Source organism: Convolutriloba macropyga, chromosome 4, assembly GCF_964194025.1.
Source record: "Convolutriloba macropyga chromosome 4, txConMacr16.3, whole genome shotgun sequence".
In the NCBI taxonomy this organism is placed as follows: Eukaryota; Metazoa; Xenacoelomorpha; order Acoela; family Convolutidae; genus Convolutriloba; species Convolutriloba macropyga.
The window spans coordinates 32,041,402-32,065,535 of record NC_134471.1 but is presented as its reverse complement, the minus strand read 5'-3'; the positions used below and the strand labels follow the sequence as shown (position 1 = coordinate 32,065,535).

At 38.2% G+C, this 24,134-nt stretch overlaps 2 protein-coding genes across 3 annotated transcripts in view; both read left to right on the top strand.

Annotated features, from left to right (window-relative positions):
- The window catches only part of LOC142337623 (ubiquitin-conjugating enzyme E2-17 kDa-like), a 461,614-nt gene that overhangs the window by 169,269 nt on the left and 268,211 nt on the right, over positions 1–24,134 (top strand). The window lies entirely within an intron of this gene.
- LOC142338393 (protein SSUH2 homolog) overlaps positions 1–24,134 on the top strand; it is a 30,472-nt gene that overhangs the window by 1,013 nt on the left and 5,325 nt on the right. For both annotated transcript variants that reach the window (XM_075388146.1, XM_075388145.1), the window contains exons 2-4: positions 1,243–1,363; positions 4,054–4,240; positions 4,777–4,875. In XM_075388146.1, coding sequence (XP_075244261.1) covers positions 1,243–1,363; positions 4,054–4,240; positions 4,777–4,875 — 407 coding nt within the window. The remainder of the gene's footprint in view (positions 1–1,242; positions 1,364–4,053; positions 4,241–4,776; positions 4,876–24,134) is intronic.

Genomic DNA, 24,134 nt, shown 5'->3' with positions numbered 1-24,134 from the left:
CGGAGCTAAAGTTAAAAGAATTAAAAGATTTTTTACAATTCAATGTTCGAAACTGAATTTCTATTCTATTATCTCCTACATACTAACAAATGAACAGATTTTATGGTATCCGGAAAATATGACTCCGATACTGCTCCCCTACCTTTAAACGATTGATATTTCCAAGCAAACAAGTAACCGCTAAAAAAAAGCAGTATTGAATTATTAAAACCGAGACAGGTGGCATTAATTTGTGCCAAGCTATATTGTGATAAAAACTAAATAGTAAAACAATTTTGGCAAATATTGATCAATCTGAACTTATCAATTAGAAAAGATAACACTATCACTCATTCTCTGAATTATCCGCATTGAGAACTGGACCATCCTGGACAAAAAGCGGAAAACAAATTGAAGAATCCATTCAGTCAATTGAACTAATAGGTGAGATTTATAAGTTCATTTGGTGTCCCACTTTTTCACCCTTATTTCTTTAACTCCCTTTCATTTCACCCCTATGATTTCACCCATCTATCATTTCATCCCGATTTTATTCCTGTATATAATTATTACTATCAGCAGTGGTACAATAGCAGTTTGACCAGGCTTCAGCTGGCCATGGGACTTGATATGAAACTATCACAACTAAACATGGGATTAAATCAACCGCTCAGCTATCAAAAATATGCTTGTAATGCCTGCTGTTAATGTGCGGGGTGAAACGATTCGGGGTAAAAAGTACAACCGTTCTTTTTTGTCTCAGTTTAATTTAAAAAATGTTTAAACAAATAGTCTTTAATAAACAATTAAATTAAATGAAAATGAATCAAAAACAAAATTTGGAAATATAAATGTAACTATCAGAAGAGATCAAAATCATTTCAAATGTCTTTAAAAATGTTTTTAAAATAGTCGCAATGCCACCCTTCACATGGTTCTGATGGTCTGCTTTAGTCGGTTGAAAAGAGCCTTGAAAAGACTTTATCGACTGATGTTTCGATCAAATGAAACTCCAATTTTGTTGTTTTCTTATCATCGGTCGAAAAAGGATCCGCTTGACGTGTTGGGTAGAGCAAAAGACCAGGAAATCGTTTCAACACATCAGACGGTCTTTCCATGAGCAATTTGTATCGAGCATGGCCTTTTCCTGCCGATTTCAGGTCTAACATTGTCATCTCTTAATACCCGATCTAAATCTAGGTAATTTGACAATTTTCCAATTCTGGTTACGCCAGCGAACAAATCAATGTATTTGCTAAACAGGAAGTGATTGTGATCTCAGCGATAGAACAAGAACAGGAAGCCGAGGCAGTGGATAGTGGCTCAGAGAGCGAAGGCAGCAAATCATCCGCATCCTCTGACGAATCAGAACCCGAAGAGAAAGGTACCATTAATTGTGTGCCATCAGGTGCCCGAACCATCAGGTGCCAGAACCCAGCTGCTTTCGTTCAGAGAATTTTCGAGACTTTGTCCTCTGATTAGACCCGGTTCTAGGCTTTGGCCTCTGATAAGAATATCTTCCGGTCTTTGGTCTCTTCTGATCAGAACAAACAGAACCAATATAGAAACAAGGCAGTACTACACATGAGTTTTTACAATTTTTATGTCAGCAAAGCCTTCTATTATATCTCCCACATATATTTCACATTTTAGACTCTTGTTACACTTTTATGCAGCCCAAAATCATCTTGGCTCCCAACAATGACAGTTTTTACAGGCAAAGCATTTGTCACCAAATGCTATATTATTTTTCCTGAATATGCAGAAAATCGATGTCGCAACCAGAGGTAGACTTTTTCGATAATTGATATTTTTGCCTCAAAATTTTGAAGTGGCATCAGCGCAAAAGCTACTAAAAAAAACACTTATCGGCAAATCAAAGAACGCAAAATTAAGAGCTTTGTGAGCTTTCAGTAGTCACACAACTTTTGAGGAACCTACCCGATAAAATGTGAAAGTTTTGACGCTCAACTAATTATCTGATAAAAACATTATCGTTCACACTTGTGCCAAATTTTTATACTGAAAACATAGCCTAGTTGAGAAAACCAAAAACAACAACAAAAACTTTGAAAAAAATTTTCGGTATCTTCGGTTTCCAACGTAAGAAAGCTTCGGTATGTTCGATTTGTCCGGTAACGTTGGTTTAGAACGAAAGAAAGATTCGGTACGGTCGTTTTCGGACGCAAGAGAGATTTCGAATATTTGGTTTTAGAAGATTCGGTATGTTCGGTCCCCAGTAACTCTGGAATTTTTATCGTGTAAGATCTACTAAGATGCTGATCAAAAATCTATTTTGTGTAAGATTTTATATTATCTTATAAAAATTCTTCCCTACGCGAATTTTAATCTTGTAAGATCTGATAAGATACTTATCAGATCTTGTAAGATAACATTTCAATTTTGTAGAACATATCGTGTAAGATCCTATCAGACCTTACACGATAAAAGTTCACGTAGGGTAGAATTTTTATCGTGCAAAAACTTATAAGATATGTTTTATTGATTTCAAAGTAACCGTATAGCGTATTCAAGTTCCTAAGAAAGTAAAAAATAATCGGTCAACGAACAAATTCTGAAACAAAAAACTGTCTGCTGATTCCATTTTGGCGGCAGTTTTATTCTGAGTGTTAACTAGGTTTTATGGCTAAACTTAGCAGTCCAATATAGTTTCAGTCATTGAAGAATATTTTTCAGCCTAGTTTGATAATCACCGCCTCAGAAAAAACGCCCTAACACCCGAATAACTTTTTACACAATATCTTATAAGTCAATATCAAAAGACAATTTAAGATAACTTCCTCTTTGTTGCTCTGACACTTATGTGTTGCAAGTTGTAGCGTTTTGGCTACTGCTTGAAAGCCAATCTGAATTGCATTCAATATGAAGAACATGCCATAGTTAAAAAATTTTTATAGTATAAGATCTGATAAAAAATCTTATCAAAGAGATGAGTCATAGTTTTCTGAATGTTTATCTTACAAGATCTTATAAGATTCGTATAATATCTTACACGATAAACATTTTTTGTCAAGCAGAAATTTTATCGTGTAATATCTTATAAGGCAGAATTGTTATAAGATCTTGTAAGATCTGGCAGACTTGTAAGATCTGACAAAAGTAAAATTTTAGCGTGTAAGATCTTATCAGACTTGACAAAAAGACGTGTAAGACCTAATAAATTGTCTTACCAAGTCTTAGTCAGGCGATGCATGATCTTATAAGTACTCAGAAGACAATTTTGTAAGAAATTTGTAAGATCTTACACGATAAAAATTCTCAAATGTTGGGGGGTATTTAAACGCAAGAGATCGTCGGTATGTTCGGTTTTAGACGTAAGAAATTGTCGGTTCTTTCAATTGGAAATTTTAATTCTGTTTATAATGTAGTCAAGCGTTATGATACGGTTTTTTGCATAGATTTCAAGCGTTCTTTATAGGAAAAAATTCTGAAAGAATGTGCAAACTCAAAAATAAATGAATGAGTATAAATTTCTTGGTTAATTTTGAATTCAAAATTGCAACATACTTGTTGAACATTGAGGAAAATTCTGTTGATTGATTCGCATTCACTGAATTTTGACATAATTTTTTGTAGTATGTGAGCAAAGTTTTTGACGGTTGGTTGCGTTTCAAAACACTCAGTGCCGATCGTTTTCATTGTTCGGTCCGCTGGACTAATCTGCTTTTCAGAAACGGAGTTTAAAAAATCCTGGTGTTGATCTAAAAGATACCGAGTCTCGCTTACGTTTAAAAACGACGATACAGAATCTGTCTCACTTTAAAAATTTATTATGCTAAATTTCGATATTAATTCATTGTTTTTGAAGTTCAAACTAGAAAAAGTATTCCTCTTGTTATAGTTGATCTTATCTTTCTCATCCTCAAGTTCCATTATAGGAACGCAACGCAACCTATGCTATTTTAATTCAAACGTTTATAATTACAAAGTCTGGGTTCGATTCCCCTAAGCAAATACAGGTCAAAAACGATCATTCCTAATGCTTATTTGGATAAAAGTTCTGTTCGAGATATAACAAAACTCTGTTCGAGTTGCATTTTGTTACTGATTCAGCTGCATACCCTACAGCCGCAGAGAAGGAGCTTGACCCTTCAAGGCTAGAGAACAGCTACATAACGGAGGACCAAATCAAAAGCACATTTGCCAACTTCATAAACACAAACACTTACTGTTGCAGTAGGCCAAAAGATGCCAAGAGTGAGGCCACAGTGCTGTCGGCATCCTCCAAAACTATTCTTAGGTCAGTCACTTTAACATCATTTAAGCTCAACCAATTTTGTTTTCAAGACAGATTTGACTAGTTAATAAGAAAATAAATTTCAAAAATATGTTTTTTGGTACGACATACTAACGTACACAACATTCAAGCAGAGATACACGAAAATTATTCATTCGCTGTGAAATAAATGTTTGCGTGAAAAAGTAAAAAAAATAAAAAAGACTTTTCCTACAAATTAAGCAAAATTTTACAAATTTACATCGTCCGATCGCTTCAGTTTTCTGAGAGCTTTTGAATAATACACTTTGATATCTGTAGGCAAAAAAATTGACCTCGTCTCAACGAATGTAAGTTCCCCGACATAAAATTCCCCACCAAATTTGGGATTGGAACAATGAAAGAGAAAGAGAAGTCGACTCAAAATTGAAATTCTCAGTTTCCATTCGGTCACTTTTAGGCCACTTTTATCCCCAATTCTTAACGGTCATTATTATTCTGAAGTTCATTATTTAAAGTTCGAGTGATATAGGGCTACTTCTTTAGAACTGTTTTCTTAGGTTTCGTCTGAGCAGTTATGTGGAGAGCCGCTCTTTCGTCCATCGGATAGAGAAGCTGAACAGAAATAGGAATGCACCCATTCAGCCCGACCAGGGAACGTGAGTCCAGACTATTCTTATTTCGATCATTACAAGCTAGAAAAGGCACCCTAAGATTTTTCAGCGGTAATCTAAGAGAACTAAAGTATAATTATTAAACCATGTATTAATATCCAAGTAGATTTAGCACACGCATTTGGGCAAATACGCTCGAAATTGTCAAATTCATGGATTCTACTTTAGATTGGTTTTTAAGTACTTTTGTATCGCCTCATAAAAAACAGGAAAACAGGATTCAGTGCCTCAAAAAAAATCGGCTCAAGAATTTCAATCAGTTAAAATTGTTTATGGAAAGTAAAAGCACAAATCATTAAAACACAGAACTCGACAAACAATAGCAAAACAATTGGTTTTACACAACACAATTAAAAAAGCCATCTTGACTTTTGGCCCTCAATTGAACAAATTGAGATCGACCGATATACTGTTTTTATTTTCATGAATACACATCCAATCAAAATACGTTTTAATATAAGAGCAAATTTTTAAAAAGACTACACAGTTTGGACCATCAAAGGGTCCCTCTTCATAAATTTTGTAATCAATATTGACAAAAAGAGAAAACATTTGCATACGATTGTTTTTCTGTTTCTTCGTACAAAAATACAACATTTGCTTCAAAACATTTATTCGAGTACTTCACAGTTTAGGCTGTATTTCGGTTAAAATATACATGCAAATTTCCTTCTGATGCAGTCATTTGTGAAGTTTTGTCACAAACAAATCTAAGTGAGCTAATTTGTCAAACTGTCATTGGATTTTAAGGTTTGGAATAATTTACAGCTGGTACCAATCTTCAATTTTGATTGCTAAGGTTGCTTTTCTTTCGCAAGATAGTTTTTCAAATCCAATGGGAAATAAAATTGTACGAGTTTACTCCTGTAAACATTTTCCTCTATTAACTCCAGGTCTCGATATAGCTGACGAATTTCTTTTATTGTTATTGTTTGGTTTTATTCAAAACAGTTTTCAGGAAATGTAACGGCTGCTCTCCTATCAAAGACCACGAAAACTTTACATCCTCCAGTTCGTTTCAATAGTATCAAAACTGACCGGATACTGTCCAGATTTTGCCGTTCACTTTTGTGAACTGTATTATCCACCATACTGTAGGTTACCGTTGAGTTTTTAATTGCTCAATTAGTTCAAACAACTAATTGCTCAGCTTCGCTGCACAAAAAGTTGTTTCTCTCAGAATAACACAAAATTTCAAATAGAAACAACCATTTTTTTGCTTTAGGTTTTGTCAATAACTCAACTTTTAATTACAAATTGCAAAATCTCCAAGTCCAGCTCTAGATAGCTGTCCTTGCTACTGGTTAGGACAAATAATTTCTGTCTCCGTTGTGTTTTGGACACCTTTTCCAGATAATAAAGGTTATCAAATTTAGCACTTTTCGCCTTTAGTGATTTTCAGTACATTCAATAGCACAATAACACAATCAGCAAACTATGCTGTGCTTTGTTGAAGCCAGTAAAAGAAATTGAGGCCTCGCTTTGCACAGAGTTTCTCTCACTTAGGAAGCTTCTTTCCTCAGAAAGAAGGTTCGACAATATCAAATCTAGTTCTCTTTTCAAAAAACAAAGTTAATTTAAACTGTTCAATCACTAAGATGATTTACAAAAGCAAGACACGATAACAGGTAATTTCCCGCTTAACGATTGTGCTTAAACACACACTGTATGTCAGTTCAAAGTACCTATAGTTTCAAATTTCAACTGTTAATATCCAACTGACTTTAATAGTTTCCAAGATATTCATAATGATTTACATGTCAATACTGAACTGCTAATTGATTAGAGATAACGTTTGTATTTTTCTATGATAAAACTGAGTTCGGGGTTCGGAACATGTTATACAGTCCCCGCATTCTCATGGAGTGAATGTCGCAAAAATCATTGAAACTGGCGTATCGAACTCGGCATATCAAATTGCTGTAAAAACAGATGCAATTTTGTCATTCAAAAACAAGTAATCATGATAATCTGCTGTCATTGGGTATTTCGAATTTGACTTCGAGAGGATGCAGCACTAAAATTCGCTGTCATGCTATTTTCACTTCACTGCTTGGTTTGTCTTTGAATTGATTTGTTTAGCATGAACGTAGTCTTAACATCGCCGGCCGTGTTCCCCATTGCAATAACATCTCTTTTTTGTAGTACAGGGGGGAGCATCACTACTGATCTCTTGTAAAATTCGTCGTTTGCTGATCGAATAACACCGTGAAATACATTTACGGTTTTCGTAGCTCAACTTAAATTATATTATCATCGCTTATGGTGGTCTCCAATTAACCAACTGATATCGCCTTCTTTAATGGTTTCGCTCGCTGTAGATCTCTCGTTGCGCGCCTTTATTAACGTTGACAAGTCCTTTTTACGGAAGCTGTCCAAATCAAGATTCGCATAACCTTGGTTTCGTCAAAAGAGCTTTCGATGGTCGACAATTTCGTCTGCACGTGGTAGATATGGTAAACAAATGTTTTTGTTGCGAAGCAAGGAGTGATTGGGAGTCAAAGCTTCTAAGTCACTGACCCCTGAACTGACCTGAATCCATAGTCTGGCGTTCGATGTCTGCTCAACAATACACATCATTGTTGATGGAACGTCCTCGGTGACTGATATGTTCCTCAGAATACTTTAATTGCTTTGACAACTTGTCAACAGCCGATCACAGAATCCTTCAAAGTGGGTTATTACGGGTGGGTTGACGTTTCATCTGATTTCTTGTTGAATTATTTGATTTTAGATTCCTTCTTTGTTCCATGCCGCAACGTACTCTGCGAATTCTCCTTGAGCTCGAACAAAATTTTTCCCGTTGTCAATGATGATCGTACTTGACTTGCTTTTTCGTGCAAAAAAACGCATAATTGAATTGAGACAACTATCTGGTTCCAACTTGAATGCTTCTATTTGCGCAACTCGCATAATCCGACATGTGCGCATAAAATAACATCGCTGTTTGTTTCTTTGGCGTATCTTCACCGTAAACGTGTCAAAATAACAAACATCATCATTTTAAATGGCTGTTGAAGCATCTAACCGCACTCCGGGTAGATCGCCCATTATTGGTGTTATTTTTGATGCTCTGTTTTTTCTGGCGGTAACACACTAAACATTTGTTATTGATTGATCGCCAGGCATTCCGTATGTCTCGAATGCCTATCTTCTGCTAAACATTGTTTCTTACATGCGCTGTGCCCTCGTGTTGATTGTCTTTGTAATGAACTCGCAAGAATTTTTCAACCGCGTAGTCTTTCTATTGTAGCAATATTGGCTGCTTCGTATTGACGTCCCATTAATTTTTGTGTACTCTGCCCTTGGCTCGAAGGACTCTTTCTTCAGTAAGAAAAGATGAGAACTGCAGAGTTTTGCTATTTTTTGGTTTTTCTTTTCAGCTATCAGAGTTTTGTAAATTGCAGATGATTGCTTTTGCACTTTCTTTTTCTTCAATGCTGACTACATGTGTGGCTGGTTTGTATTTGCTCAATGCTCCTTGTGTGTATTCCACTGTATACACAAATTTGTGAAAGTTATTGAACCGCTCCCACTTCAAAACAGCGTTCTTTTCTTCAGTTTGTGTCACGAAGACTGATGAAGGTATATTCTCTTTTTCTGTGGCTAAGATTAGGTTCACTTGCTCTAACTATTCACTTTCAGGTTGCTTCAAGAAGGCCGGCCGCTTCAACGTCTCTTGAGTTCTTCAATTTTGATTGTTCTTGTGCCATTGCCCGCTAGATTGTTGATACCTCTCACATGTTTCCATTGGGGAGCAACAGTTGTATCCAGTATCTCAGCTACTCTACTGGCGACCAACGCATGTTGTTCATGATGGGAGCTGTGTAATCACTGCAATACTATCCTAGAGTCCGACTGAAAACTGCAACTATTTTTCTTCATGTCACCTTCTATGGCCATCTTGTCTTCCAACCTCCATGACATGACTGTCACCTGTAGTTCCAATGGTGTTATTGAATTCTCTCATCGGGGTGTTATTGAATGGTGTTATTGATTTCTTCAATATCAAACGACAAATGCTACGTCAGCTGAGTATCCTTTCGATTGTGAACGTAGATTGGCCAATGTACACAAAGTGTTTCCAGATGCGTCAGCGAACACATGAAACTCGGTTTTAACCCTTGCTGTATTGATGTGTCTTCTATGTTCGTTGTTTGTTTCAGCTGCAATTACAAGTTGGCCTTCCGCGTAAGGAATTCTGATGCTTCACCCGGGGCCATTTCCTTGTCTCAATGTCGTTAATTCTTAGCCCAGATTCTTTTCAGAAGTCTTCTCATGTCAATACTGAAGGGAGCAAACAATCTGATTAGGTTTATACTGAGGATACATTTGATAGGTTTTTCTTCTGAGTTTTAGGGGTTTCAGCTTTTTTACTGATTCCTCTGCACAACTGAAGACTTTCATCAGTAGCAGTGCATTGTATTCCAAGCACAGAAGAGCTATGTATTAGGTTCCACTTCACGCGTTGTTGATGGAAATCAAGTTTTTTGGGATTGCTTCGGTAACTGCATTGTTGCTGCTTATCCACGTTTTCAGTTCAAATCCAAGTTCTCAGAGAAGAGTTTGTAGTTGATTGAAGGCTTCAATAGCTTCTTCGGGGTTGTCTACTGATTTGATGAAACCGTCCATGAAGAAATTGTTTTGTAATGCTTTTGCTGCAGTTGGCAAAACTTCTTCGTTGTCTAGTCCCGCTCGCTTGAGAGAATAACTTGCACAAGTTGGAGAACTCTTAGCGCCAAATGAATGACACTGATATTCCCATATTTGAACCAATTCCTTAGTTGTGGGATGCTATAGAAACCTCAAGCAACTTCGGGGACTTTTCGGGGACTTGCACTTGTAGAAACATCGATTTGATGTCTACTGTGAGGGCTTTTGATCTACCGCGAAATCTGAATATTGTTCCAATCAATCCGTGTAGCAGATTATGTCCTGCTAATAGCTTGGATTTTAGGTATTTCTTTGTAATTTGAAGCATCGTTGCTTGCAAACATTTCTTACTTCGATAGGTTTGTTCGGTGTGACAGCACTGAATGGTGTGACAGATGCCATTTCTTCCCGACGGTGCCTTTAACTTCGGATTAATCTGAACTCTTTTTGAATTGGATTTTTTTTCTACATCTGTTTCTATTGACTGGTGATACCAAATTTTCAGGTTTGGGTCCCTTTGGAATCGTTGCTCCAGTGAAGCTGAACCATGGCCAAGCTGTAGTTGTTCGGCAGGTTTCGCTCTTGTTCGAAGAACGGCACTCCCACTTATTACCGCTCACATGAGAACTTTGCCGAACTCTCTAGCGTATTTTGTTCCAGCAGTTCCCCTTTTGACTGACTAATGACGCTGACTTTGCAGGCATAGTTTTCTATGTCCCACCAGGCTTTGATGTTCTCAGCCACATTCAAATCTTCTGTGAAAGCAAAATGACACACGAATTTCCTCTTTTGCCAATCATGTGTCCACTGACTACCTATACTACCTCTGTTAGAAAGGCAAAAGATTCATTTTGTGTTTCTTTCATGAAGTCCAAAGGACATTTTAGCTCGTGAGAATTTTGACCGAGGAGGAATCAAACTTTCATCAATTCGAAGCTCCTGTTGGATGGAACACTCAAGTGATTGAAGCTCCAGTTCAGCTTGCTCTGGTCCAAATTTGTGTTTCCCAAAAAGATTGACGGGTATGCAAAGGCTGAGATTGATATCATCTTTGAATGAATTCCCTTTTTTGAGAGGATTCGTTTCTGTCTTAAGATCGTCCGTTCAAAGGATGTCCGCCACGTTGAGCGTAAAATTGGTACCTTGTGCTCTTAATTTGTCTTGCGCACTTTGATCGATAAATGAAGAGTTTGATTCATTACCGAAGAATACATAAGTGTTTAGTCTATTGCCATCGCTCTATTTTGAGATAGCGACTATCTGAGGAGAGCTTCTCATTTCCTTACTCCGGTTGATTATTGCTGCGCATACGTTGATTGCGTGATCGCCCTCGTAGACTTAGTTTTCCGAGTGTGGCAATTGGTTGTTTGTCTGGTTGCATCTGTTGATAACGCACAAATTAACTTGACAATCTTTGAATGCATAAACTTTGCCTAGACAAATGCAACATAAAAGTTGCTTCCTCACTGCTGCGTACCAGTTGTTCACGTTCAATGTCTTGTGGACAGCAATTATCTTGCATTTGTTTCGTTCCTTTCTTGTTCGAACTAACACTGGAGTTCCATGTTTTTGAGAATCGTTTGCCTCTGTTTGTGCTTCTTCGGACTTCTTCCTCTCGCTCTCCCTTGAAAGCTGAAATCCTTCATGCATAAATTTAATCCCAGATAGATTTTTCAAACATACTCAGATCAGGCTAGTCTTCAACTTTATTGTCAAGATAGAGGCAGTTTGTCTACTATTTTGGCTTCTTTGAGAAATTGAGGCAGTTTGTCTACTACCGTACAGTGTCCAGCTCGATCTGCTGGTACACTTTAAACGCAATCACAGAGTTAGAAACAATAACTGGGAAACTGATCAGTCCTGTTGATTCATTAGGTTTCACCTGATTACCATTTCGAAGTTTCTTTAGCTCTGCGTCAATGATCACAGGATGCCTTCCAAATTTCCTCTCCAGAATAGCCTATTCAAGTCGGTCGGAAATATTGTCAGTAGAATGTAGAGATTGCTCATCTTTTTTGAGTTTGGTATTGGTTGTTTATCCACTGTAGCAAGGAACATACTAGACAACTGCGTCCAGTCGAGATGGTTTCCAACAAAATTGCTCAAAGTCTGCTTCGGTATGTAACTGTTCCCTAAAATATCACTGTTGTATCGTAGAACAGCTCTCGGAGAAACGTCTCGGTCTCCAACGCTTGATGAATGGTCACATGAATTGCGATATTGTAAGATGTAATTAAGCTTGTTCACATCATGGGTTGCTTCGAAGCGGGCTGATGATCAACCTGGTGTCAGAAGGTGGTCAGTTCTACAGCCCAGTCTGAGACATATCATTTTGTAGATGTCGAATCGAAGGGTCATTTGTCTGGAGCGACAACTGATGGGGAATGAACATCATCAAAATACTCTAATGCTGTTCTCTTCATTTTTCGCTCTAGCTCACGCTCTTCTTATTGTGGTTGATGTTTTGTTTCCAGCTCCATCATTTGCATCTTTAGCTCTAGTTTTCTCTGTTCGAACTCTGCTGTTCTAATTTCATCTTGGTTATAAACTTTGATATCGAGTTCCTTCTTCCGTTCTTAATGCCTTTGCTTTGCTGAAGATGTTTCCTAATTAAACTCCGTATCTTGGCTGCTTGCTGTCGCTCAGCTTTGTACTGTTTGAGCAACTCGTTTGTCCGTTATATAGGTGTTACTACACTCCTGCTCTTTCGTTCACGGTTTGACGGGTGTTGCGTTGCCCTGTATTCATTGATGGTTGAGTGCCTTTGCTTATATATGCAAGCCAATGAACGTCCAAAGCTGCTTGAAAATCCGTTGCTTGCTGTAAGTGTTCTTCCACAGAATTTTCTGGATAGGGTGCAAACTTGTTACAACGCTGGAACTGTTTGTGTAATTCTTCTTCTAATAAATGGACAATCTGTTGAAAGAGGACCTTTAGCTTGTTGGATAGATCTGAATCTTCAATTAATTTGTAGCCAAGACTGCGTTTAGTGTTAACTTCTTCCACTAAATCTTGATAATTTTTGTCGTATTTGTGAGCTGCTAATGAAAGGTGTTCTCTGCTGATTTTGCTTAAATTGCCCTGGGTGCTATTTGCTTTTGCTTTGCTGAATCCTTTTAAGCGGGATTCGCACTTCAATTTCTTTAATGAATCGCTCCATTCAATTTGCCTCGCTGGTCTTGCGCTGTTGATTCGTTCGATTTTCTTTGATGGGTTTCTTCCGTAATCCATCATCAAAATGAACAGCAGTTTTCCTTTTACGGTTCGGATCGATGGACCAAATGTAACGGTTGCTCTCCTATCATAAACAAGGAATACTTTACAAAGCCAGTTCATTTCACCGGTTTCAAATCTGTGTGGAAATTACGCTTTTGCAGTTAACTTTGTGAACTGTATAATCCGTTTTACTGTAGATTACAATTGCATTAGCTATTGCTTTGTTAAATCAAATAACTACTTGCTTAGCCTTGCTGTACAACAATTTCTTTTTCACAAATGTTGCTTAAGTTTTTATTAATAAATCAAACTTTAATTCCAAATCGCAAAATCTTTCGAGTCCAGCTCTACAAGTTTCTCACTCGGGACACTTTGTTCCTCAAAAAGAAAGTTTGAGAATATCAAAAATAAATTTCTTTTTACAAAATCAAAAACAAGTTAAACTGTACAACCACCAAGATGATTTACATGGATAAGACACAATAACAAGTAATTTACCGCCCATTTAATTGTGCTCCAATACGCGCTGAATGTCAGTCTAATGTAACTAAAATTGCAGTTTTCAACTGTTAAATCCAATTATTTTTGACTATTATCCAGATAATCATACTGCTATGAATGTCAATTTTTAACTGCCGATTAGATAGAGATAACTGTTGCGTAAAATGCCATGACAACACGAATTTCTGGGTTCAGATTACAATATACGGTACACCGCACTCTCTGAATTTGTGTGAACTTTGCAAAACTCACTGAAAAATTCACTGAAATGCTGTAAAAATTGATTCCGTTTTGTATTTCGAAAACAGTTGCTCATGATGATTTGCTGTTATTGGGGTAGTTCGAGTTTGCTTCTCAGTTCATGTTTGATAATCACGTACTAAAAATAGGTACTAAATAGAGATGGTGACAAAGTGACTAATTGACCAATTTGACTTCGATAGAATGAAACATTAAATTTTGCTTATCATGATATTCAAACTTCACTGCTCTGTTTGACCTTGAAGTGATTTGTTTGACACGAGGCGCTACCTCAACAGGAAATTTGTGAGTTTGAAGTTGAGATTTGTCATTGTAGTTAAACTCGCAATTGATATCGAGAAACCGCTGGTGCTAATCAATCTTACCCCACAACTATATAAATTTATTGCTATAAAACTCTCGATTCGATAAAACATAAGTTGCGCAGAAGAAATTATTTTGTTATGTGTGCTGATAACATGCTTTTTGAATTTCATCCAATTGTAAATGACTACCTCCGAGAATTTTGTTGCACTTTATATTTCCATTTTTTGCCAAATTTCATTGCTTGTGGTTTTTCCTTGTCACGCCAACAAAAGTCTATATTTTTCAAAAATCAAACTTGAAAATCAATCAAGTTTTTAGTTTTCAACCATCCCCTTCATTGGTAATTACTTCTTTCGTGTTTTTACAGGTGTAGAATATATAATTTTTCAAGTCAATCAAATAACCAAGCTAAACGAAAACACTTATAAAGACATGAAAGCGCTTGATACAAACAAATTTTTTGTTAATTAAATTGCGTTTTAGAGCAGCACAAGCTAGAATTATTTATACTTTATCAATGCAACTAATCAAACGCTAATTAACAGTGAACAAAAGAAACTTCGACTAATCAACAAGATCTATTCAAAGCTAATAGACAAAAAGACGACCCCTTTGTTAAGAAACGGCAAAAAGTCTAAGTAGGGCTAATTACACTCACGGTCACGAAATCCGGGTAGCCTAAATAGCGACGACTCTTGGGTTTTGGTTCCTTGGGTTTATTCAAGGCACCCACGACAAGCATAGAGTGAGCCTCGTTATCCTTGCGCGTTTCAAACCAAGTATAAATTGCGCCATTTTCGCACCCCCGGTTATTGCCTGCATAAAAACCCCAAATCCCAGTATCTGCATCGTACTCAATAATATGGACTCCCATGATCTTAGCCAGAGCAAACATGTCGATAGTTTGAATACCACGTTGTTTGAGGCTCTGATTAAGATCTATACGCGGAAAGTAGTAACTGTCGTACCACTTCTTAAGGTAACTGTCCCGAGCTACCTCCAACGCGACAACGAGTGCTTCAGAATTATTGATTGACCCTGTAAGTCGTGTACTAATGCAGGCAAGGAAACAATTATAACGGTTAGTCGCGCAATTTTTCACGTCGATCAGTTCCTTCGGCAGATCTATTGAAGGAGCATCTCTGACATTAAAAGGAAGCTTCTCCTTAGGCTCCAAACCTAATGCCCGACAATTTGTTATCCGCTTCTTCTCACTTATTTGCATCATTCGCTTACCCTCGATAGTAACAAGACGTCGATAGGCGCATTTAGTACAGAACGAAGTAAGAGAGCGGCATATATCCCGCAACTTGTAAATGTCGCAACGTTCGGCGGCGAAACTTTCTAATGCTTTTCCCGCACCTTTATGGTCAAGAATTACATCGTGAATATGTTTTAAAGTTTCCCATGCCGCTGAGGCAGAAACAACAGTTCTTCCGTTCTTTCGAAGAACGCCATCAGAAAAATGATAGCGTTTCGACTTACGAACGAAAGCGTTCCGGGAGAAATTGTCGATGCACGTATTAATTCTAGATTAATTCTAAATTAGGGTCCCGGCAGAAATTCAGACTACTGCTAGAAATATTTTACGGGTTGACATTTTAAGCAGTTTTAAAGATAGACAAAGGGCAACTATAGATGTTTTTGTTTTGATAAAAGTATATAATTGACGTTTGGTCCAATGAGAAATATGTCGCCATTTAACCCAACTAGAAAATCTCTGTTAGCAGAAAGATGATTATCATTTTTGAAACGGAATGGTTGGTACATTGGAACGGAATAATTCGGAACATTCAGGAGAAGCTGGGAAAAGTTCTTAAACGTACGGTTAAATTGCGACATGCGCAAATATTTCGTTGGCCTAAAAATCATTTAATCTTGCAAATGGTGATCGTATTATGACGACCTTAATTATTTGTGTGCTCTATCAGATTACTCTTGATGAATTTTGGTATATGGTAGGGGAGTATTTCCGAACATTGGTTTTTTCCTGGTTCAAAAGTCAAGTGATTCGTTTCCTCAGTACAATAGGGAGGAGCTAATATTATGCAAAGCATTTCACGTTTGGTATTTAGTAGGCGGATTGGTATTTGCGTGAACGAATTTGCATAACTCGTGATATAGGTAGGGGTAGTGCAGCGTGACTTGTTTCGTTGACCAATGAGAGTTGAATTCATCTTCGGAAGAGCGTTCCAAAAGAGGGATAGTACAGAAATCAATGCAGCTAGCAATCAACCATCCCCCAAAGAGAGCGAGTAGTAGAACAAAGAGGTGTAATGACAGTAGTTCACACAGGTAACGATTTCTAATGCCACGTGGCAGACGGCGTTGCATCTAAGTTATTGAGAGTAGAAAGCGAAAACCGCGAGGAGAGAGAACGAAGAGAGAGGATACAGAACAGTTGGTTCTAGAAAGAGAAGAAAAATTTAAAAGTAAGTTGAGCTTGATTAATTTTTGTCAAGACCAGTTGGACTGTGAGACAATTTGCGATCAACAAATTTGACATTTAGATTTTGTTAAGACGGAAACGCAGATTTTGAGATAACTTTAAAAATAGGACTGAAATAGTTAGGAACACTTCTCAACAACGAAAAATACTTTTCAGAAGCTGGGAATTGATTTGATGAAAGTTCTTTTTAGAAGTGTGCACCCATTATTTAGTGTAAATATTTTTGAGTTTATGTATCTACATTTTCGGTTGATTAAATAATTGCATTTGAGAACATTTATTGCCGGTGTTATTGTTACTTTGGCTTGATTACTTATTTTCGACTGTTAATTTATCTAATGGACGGAACTTTTGAACGGCGGCCGAGAGCAACTGAGGACAAAAGACATCAGTTTCAGCAGTTTTGGGCGCTAGCCAGTCCTCAGCTAGAAGCCTTCTAACGACAATATACAAAATTCTACAGTGGCGCTCCTGGGTGGGCATTCTGTGTGAACAAATCTGAAAACGACGGTGACGATCAAACTGGAGGAGCATACTCGTGAAAGTTTAGTTTCCGAAGACGTGTCCTCTAGAAGCTGGCATAGACGGATAGACCGACCGTAGTATTCGCCGCATTCCAGATCAATGCTTTCAACCGACAAGAGACGGGGACATAATTGCCAAGAATAAGCAGGAGCGATAGGTTGAGAGAACTGCTTCGAAAAAGAAAAGAAGAGGAACGCAAGCGATTTGCAGCAGAAGTTGAAGCCTCAAAGGAACAATCAGAGTAGAGTGCAGTATTTTGGAAAACCATGGCAGGATTCGGGTTTATAAAACCTTTCCCCTCACCTGGATACGAAGTTTGGGAGAATTGGCGTGAGTATTACTTGGACGTTTGCGGAGCTTTCATGTGGACAGAAGAAGAAGTCAAGAGATATTTGCCAGGGAAATTGTGTGGTTGGGCTCTTGACGCCTTGAACTACTTGCCACGTGAATTTTGGAAATCCGATCAAAAGCATCGTGCTTGGACTCTCCAAGAAACTTTGTACTTCTTTGACTTGAGTTTGTCCAATTTTCCAACGTTGTATGAAAATGCCTTTGAGAGATACTTGATAGAAAAGGAGGAATACGAGAAAACGGTTTTACAGTGTGAAATTGACAGACCACTGTTTGAAAGTGATGTTGTTGACAGAAAAAAGCTAGAGAGCAAAGAAGTGACCCGAAATTTGGAAACGAAAGTAGAAAGAGTTTCAGCTGATGTTATTGTCAAACCAGTTATGACAAAAAAACCAGCAAATATTCCTTCAACCAAAAGTTCGTCTGCCATAAAAGCTGTTGATTTTGGACAAAACGCAGTGCTTGATGAGAAGCCAAAGGTAGGAAACGAAAAACAGAGAAGCACTCCAAGGTGGACTGACAGTTTGTCCGAGACAGTTTGTGGCGACTGCTGCTGATTCAAACTACATTGTTGGCAGTCAAAATTGTGATTCTAATGGAGAAATAGAAGATCAGAAAGAAAACGCAGTTGATGACAACAGAAAAAATGAAAACGAGGACTCGAATATTGGAGGCAGTGGTGATTCTATACAGGAAGGGGAAACTGTTTTTGGAACTTCGCGTCAGCAGCTAGTGCCTGCAACTTTGAAATTGCTCGAGAACGCCGATGCAGAATTTGCGGTGGCTGATGAATCAGTTACTGACGATGTTTTTGAAAACTCAACTGCTGAAGAGTTAGTGATGTCCAACGCTACCGTTGATGGCCAAGATGAAAGTGCTGTTGGCTCGCGTGATGTGGCTTCTTGTTTAGTTCATATTAAGTTGGAAGAGCCAGACTACTCCGAACGGGAGACATGGCTGAAAAGGGAAAACGAAATAACTGCAGGAAGAATCCTAGAGTCCTTTTTGGATATTGGTGACCAAGATTGGCCATTGGGAAGAGAATGCAAGAAAAACGGTCCGTTAAACTCTGAGCCTCAATTACTACACTCTTCAAGTAACGGAATTCTTCAGAGCGAACAAGTTGTACAAAGCGCAATTGAGCAGTCACTGATGGTGGGGCAAAGCAAAGTTTCGTCTGCAGAAGAAATCAATTTCGGAGAAAGTTCAAACAGCGAATTGGAGTGTGAAGTGTTGCACATCCAGAAGGGGAAGTTCCATGACGATAAGTTGTTGTCATTTTCAAAGGCAAGTGATCTGGAGCTTAAATTGCCGAATGATGGAGAAACCGCTTGTGCATTTGACATTGGAGAGGATGTAGTGGCAGTACTCCTGGGGAGTTCTTATCCAAAGCAAGATAAAGAACGGGTGCAGTCCTTGGATTTCGAAGTCAAGAAAGCAATAGGTATTGATCGAAATCAGTTGTCGATGTGCTTATCCGGTCGAGAAGAGATATTTCAATATAGGTTGGAATTGTCGTGTAGTTCTTCTACAAACTTGTTGAGGGCAAGTGACGATCACAGAAGTGCGGAATTGGACTACCCTGAGTTGTGCAAGCTGTTAATTGGAAAACAAAGTGTCAGTCGGAAGAAGAAACGGAACAAACTGAAATTGGAGTATCATTCGAACAGGTTGGTGTGGCGCAAACGAAAAAAGGTTGAAAAATGAGACTGGAGGTGGACATCTGTTCAACGACCAGAGGAACAAAGAAGAGTTGAACAAAGATTCAGAACTTTGGCGGTAATGTTGGTTGGGCTCTTGACGCCTTGAACTACTTGCCACGTGAATTTTGGAAATCCGATCAAAAGCATCGTGCTTGGACTCTCAAAGAAACTTTGTACTTCTTTGACTTGACTTTGTCCAATTTTCCAACGATGTATGAAAATGCCTTTGAGAGATACTTGATAGAAAAGGAGGAATACGAGAAAACGGTTTTACAGTGTGAAATTGACAGACCACTGTTTGAAAGTGATGTTGTTGACAGAAAAAAGCTAGAGAGCAAAGAAGTGACCCGAAATTTAGAAACGAAAGTAGAAAGAGTTTCAGCTGATGTTATCGTCAAACCAGTTATGACACAAAAACCAGCAAATATTCCTTCAACCAAAAGTTCGTCTGCCATAAAAGCTGTTGATTTTGGACAAAACGCAGTGCTTGATGAGAAGCCAAAGGTAGGAAACGAAAAACAGAGAAGTACTCCAAGGTGGACTGACAGTTTGGCCGAGACAGTTTGTGGAGACTGCTGCTGATTCAAACTACATTGTTGGCAGTCAAAATTGTGATTCTAATGGAGAAATAGAAGATCAGAAAGAAAACGCAGTTGATGACAACAGAAAAAATGAAAACGAGGACTCGAATATTGGAGGCAGTGGTGATTCTATACAGGAAGGGGAAACTGTTTTTGGAACTTCGCGTCAGCAGCTAGTGCCTGCAACTTTGAAATTGCTCGAGAACGCCGATGCAGAATTTGCGGTGGCTGATGAATCAGTTACTGACGATGTTTTTGAAAACTCAACTGCTGAAGAGTTAGTGATGTCCAACGCTACCGTTGATGGCCAAGATGAAAGTGCTGTTGGCTCGCGTGATGTGACTTCTTGTTTAGTTCATATTAAGTTGGAAGAGCCAGACTACTCCGAACGGGAGACATGGCTGAAAAGGGAAAACGAAATAACTGCAGGAAGAATCCTAGAGTCCTTTTTGGATATTGGTGACCAAGATTGGCCATTGGGAAGAGAATGCAAGAAAAACGGTCCGTTAAACTCTGAGCCTCAATTACTACACTCTTCAAGTAACGGAATTCTTCAGAGCGAACAAGTTGTACAAAGCGCAATTGAGCAGTCACTGATGGTGGGGCAAAGCAAAGTTTCGTCTGCAGAAGAAATCAATTTCGGAGAAAGTTCAAACAGCGAATTGGAGTGTGAAGTGTTGCACATCCAGAAGGGGAAGTTCCATGACGATAAGTTGTTGTCATTTTCAAAGGCAAGTGATCTGGAGCTTAAATTGCCGAATGATGGAGAAACCGCTTGTGCATTTGACATTGGAGAGGATGTAGTGGCAGTACTCCTGGGGAGTTCTTATCCAAAGCAAGATAAAGAACGGGTGCAGTCCTTGGATTTCGAAGTCAAGAAAGCAATAGGTATTGATCGAAATCAGTTGTCGATGTGCTTATCCGGTCGAGAAGAGATATTTCAATATACGTTGGAATTGTCGTGTAGTTCCTCTACAAACTTGTTGAGGGCAAGTGACGATCACAGAAGTGCGGAATTGGACTACCCTGAGTTGTACAAGCTGTTAATTGGAAAACAAAGTGTCAGTCGGAAGAAGAAACGGAACAAACTGAAATTGGAGTATCATTCGAACAGGTTGGTGTGGCGCAAACGAAAAAAAGGTTGAAAAATGAGACTGGAGGTGGACATCCGTTCAACGACCAGAGGAACAAAGAAGAGTAGAACAAAGATTCAGAACTTTGGCGGTAATGTTAGTTTGGAACTACTTTTAATGTTTTAACTAAGTTCTTTTTACTTTTTGCTGTATGTAGATGAAAGAGCCATGCATTCAACAATTTTTCATTTTGACACCCTATTGTTGTCTCTTGCGCTTGATTTTGCTGTATATACATCAAAGGAGCTATGATTACTGTAGTTTTACGCTCTCAGTGCTGTTAGATTATCTTTTTATATACTGAAACAATTCCTGGCCACTGTAATACAAAGCAAAACAAAAAGGGTGGAGTTAGAAAGACTAGGAACGAAGGAAATGGTTAGCAGAAGGAGTTTAAGATTTTTTTAAAAAAAATCAAAAATGATCGCAATTGAGGATACCGGTACCAAAAACCAGCGACCTATTACAATTAGTAATTTTGCAAAGGGGTTGTTTAGAAGCCGCTAATAATCATAAAAAAGGGAACTGTACTTCTTTTATCAGACTATAAGTATTGAGAAACTGCAATTTTTACTTATTCGAAAGACAGTTTTCCAGGAGAAAAACGATGATAGAAAGGGGGGTGTAGAATATATAATTTTGCAAATCAATTTTGAGCCTCGTTATCCTTGCGCGTTTCAAACCAAGTATAAATTGCGCCATTTTCGCACCCCCGGTTATTGCCTGCATAAAAACCCCAAATCCCAGTATCTGCATCGTACTCAATAATATGGACTCCCATGATCTTAGCCAGAGCAAACATGTTGATAGTTTGAATACCACGTTGTTTGAGGCTCTGATTAAGATCTATACGCGGAAAGTAGTAACTGTCGTACCACTTCTTAAGGTAACTGTCCCGAGCTACCTCCAACGCGACAACGAGTGCTTCAGAATTATTGATTGACCCTGTAAGTCGTGTACTAATGCAGGCAAGGAAACAATTATAACGGTTAGTCGCGCAATTTTTCACGTCGATCAGTTCCTTCCGCAGATCTATTGAAGGAGCATCTCTGACATTAAAAGGAAGCTTCTCCTTAGGCTCCAAACCTAATGCCCGACAATTTGTTATCCGCTTCTTCTCACTTATTTGCATCATTCGCTTACCCTCGATAGTAACAAGACGTCGATAGGCGCATTTAGTACAGAACGAAGTAAGAGAGCGGCATATATCCCGCAACTTGTAAATGTCGTAACGTTCGGTGGCGAAACTTTCTAATGCTTTTCCCGCACCTTTATGGTCAAGAATTACATCGTGAATATGTTTTAAAGTTTCCCATGCCGCTGAGGCAGAAACAACAGTTCTTCCGTTCTTTCGGAGAACGCCATCAGAAAAATGATAGCGTTTCGACTTACGAACGAAAGCGTTCCGGGATAAATTGTCGATACACGTATTAGGAATGGTCTTATTAAGATGGTATTCGGAAATTTGATTGTATTCAATTGGGTCCATGGATAAAAGAAAAGGAACCAAACGAAAAATGAAAAGAAAACAATGTTCAGATAAAAAGAAAAGAATAAAGTTTGGTATACAAAAAGTGAATCAAAAACGAGCTGCTTTAAAAGTGTGGTATAAAGAATGATAGCAAAGCAGAATGAATGAGAACTAGTATCGAGTTTGATAAATTTGACTAAGAACTTAGAAAATTTTTCAAAAAATACAGAACTAACCGAATTCGCTCAGCACCCACCATTTCCGAGGAAAAAGACCAATCAACATGAAAATTTGGGAGCGGATAGAAATGATGATTTCAATAGGACCTTATCAGGGGGTATTTTTCGATATGAGAGTTTGAACCCGAGCTATTAGCGTGCAAAGTGAGTTAGGTCGAAGTAGGAGGAAGTCATATTTAGCGTCACTGTTATCTCTTAGAACTCACAGGACTTGCAACCCTAAGTACCCTAATTACAAATGAAACATAAAACAGGTTTAACTCGTCTTTCCCGGGTCTCTATCCCAGGAAAACTGGGAAAACTCTTAACTCATGAAACTTCTAAACTATTCATTGAAAGCTAACAAAAATCGGGATGAGAGTCCGAGGCAGCATGTCCTTCTGATAGGAGTAGGTGATAAATCCCAGCATGATGTCGTTTAATGTTTTTTTCATGGAAAACCTAAGAACATGGAAGTTATTAACTTTTAGTAGTTATGTCGGCAAATTGTACTTTCTAAATAGCACATACAGTTTATATTGGATAGCAAAGTTAAATGAGGATGGTTTGCAGACTCTGTCTACACCATGCATTGCGCTACAGCGAAATTTGGAAAATAACACAAGGAAGCACTATGACTCCTGAAACAACAAAAATTTGCCCGAAATTGTAGGAACGAAGGGAAATAGAATATTATAGATTATATTGTTGAAATTATTGGCTAAGTCAATGCCCACTCCCTATGTCGACATAAATTTCGGATTACTCAGATTTCACAAATGAACTCTTCCAAGGGTATTTTCAAGCATGCAGAAGATAACGAACAATGAAAAAAGAGACTCTAAATTACCCACCCTATTCTGAAATGGACAGGCGAGATTTCAGGAGGGCATTCATGTCGAAATTAGGGTCCCGGCAGAAATTCAGACTACTGTTAGAAATATTTTACGGGTTCACATTTTAAGCAATTTTAAAGATAGACAAAGGGCAACTATAGATGTTTTTGTTTTGATAAAAGTATACAATTGACGTTTGGTCAAATGAGAAATATGTCGCCATTTAACCCAACTAGAAAATCTCTGTTAGCAGAAAGATGATTATCATTTTTGAAACGGAATGGTTGGTACATTGGAACGGAACACTTGGAACATTCAGGAGAAGTTGGGAAAAGTTCTTAAACGTACGGTTAAATTGCGACATGCGCAAATATTTCGTTGGCCTAAAAATCATTTAATCTTGCAAATGGTGATCGTATTATGACGACCTTAATTATTTGTGTGCTCTATCAGATTACTCTTGATGAATTTTGGTATATGGTAGGGGAGTATTTCCGAACATTGGTTTTTTACTGGTTCAAAAGTCAAGTGATTCGTTTCCTCAGTACAATAGGGAGGAGCTAATATTATGCAAAGCATTTCACGTTTGGTATTTAGTAGGCGGATTGGTATTTGCGTGAACGAATTTGCATAACTCGTGATATAGGTAGGGGTAGTGCAGCGTGACTTGTTTCGTTGACCAATGAGAGTTGAATTCATCTTCGGAAGAGCGTTCCAAAAGAGGGATAGTACAGAAATCAATGCAGCTAGCAATCAACCATCCCCCAAAGAGAGCGAGTAGTAGAACAAAGAGGTGTAATGACAGTAGTTCACACAGGTAACGATTTCTAATGCCACGTGGCAGACGGCGTTGCATCTAAGTTATTGAGAGTAGAAAGCGAAAACCGCGAGGAGAGAGAACGAAGAGAGAGGATACAGAACAGTTGGTTCTAGATAGAGAAGAAAAATTTAAAAGTAAGTTGAGCTTGATTAATTTTTGTCAAGACCAGTTGGACTGTGAGACAATTTGCGATCAACAAATTTGACATTTAGATTTTGTT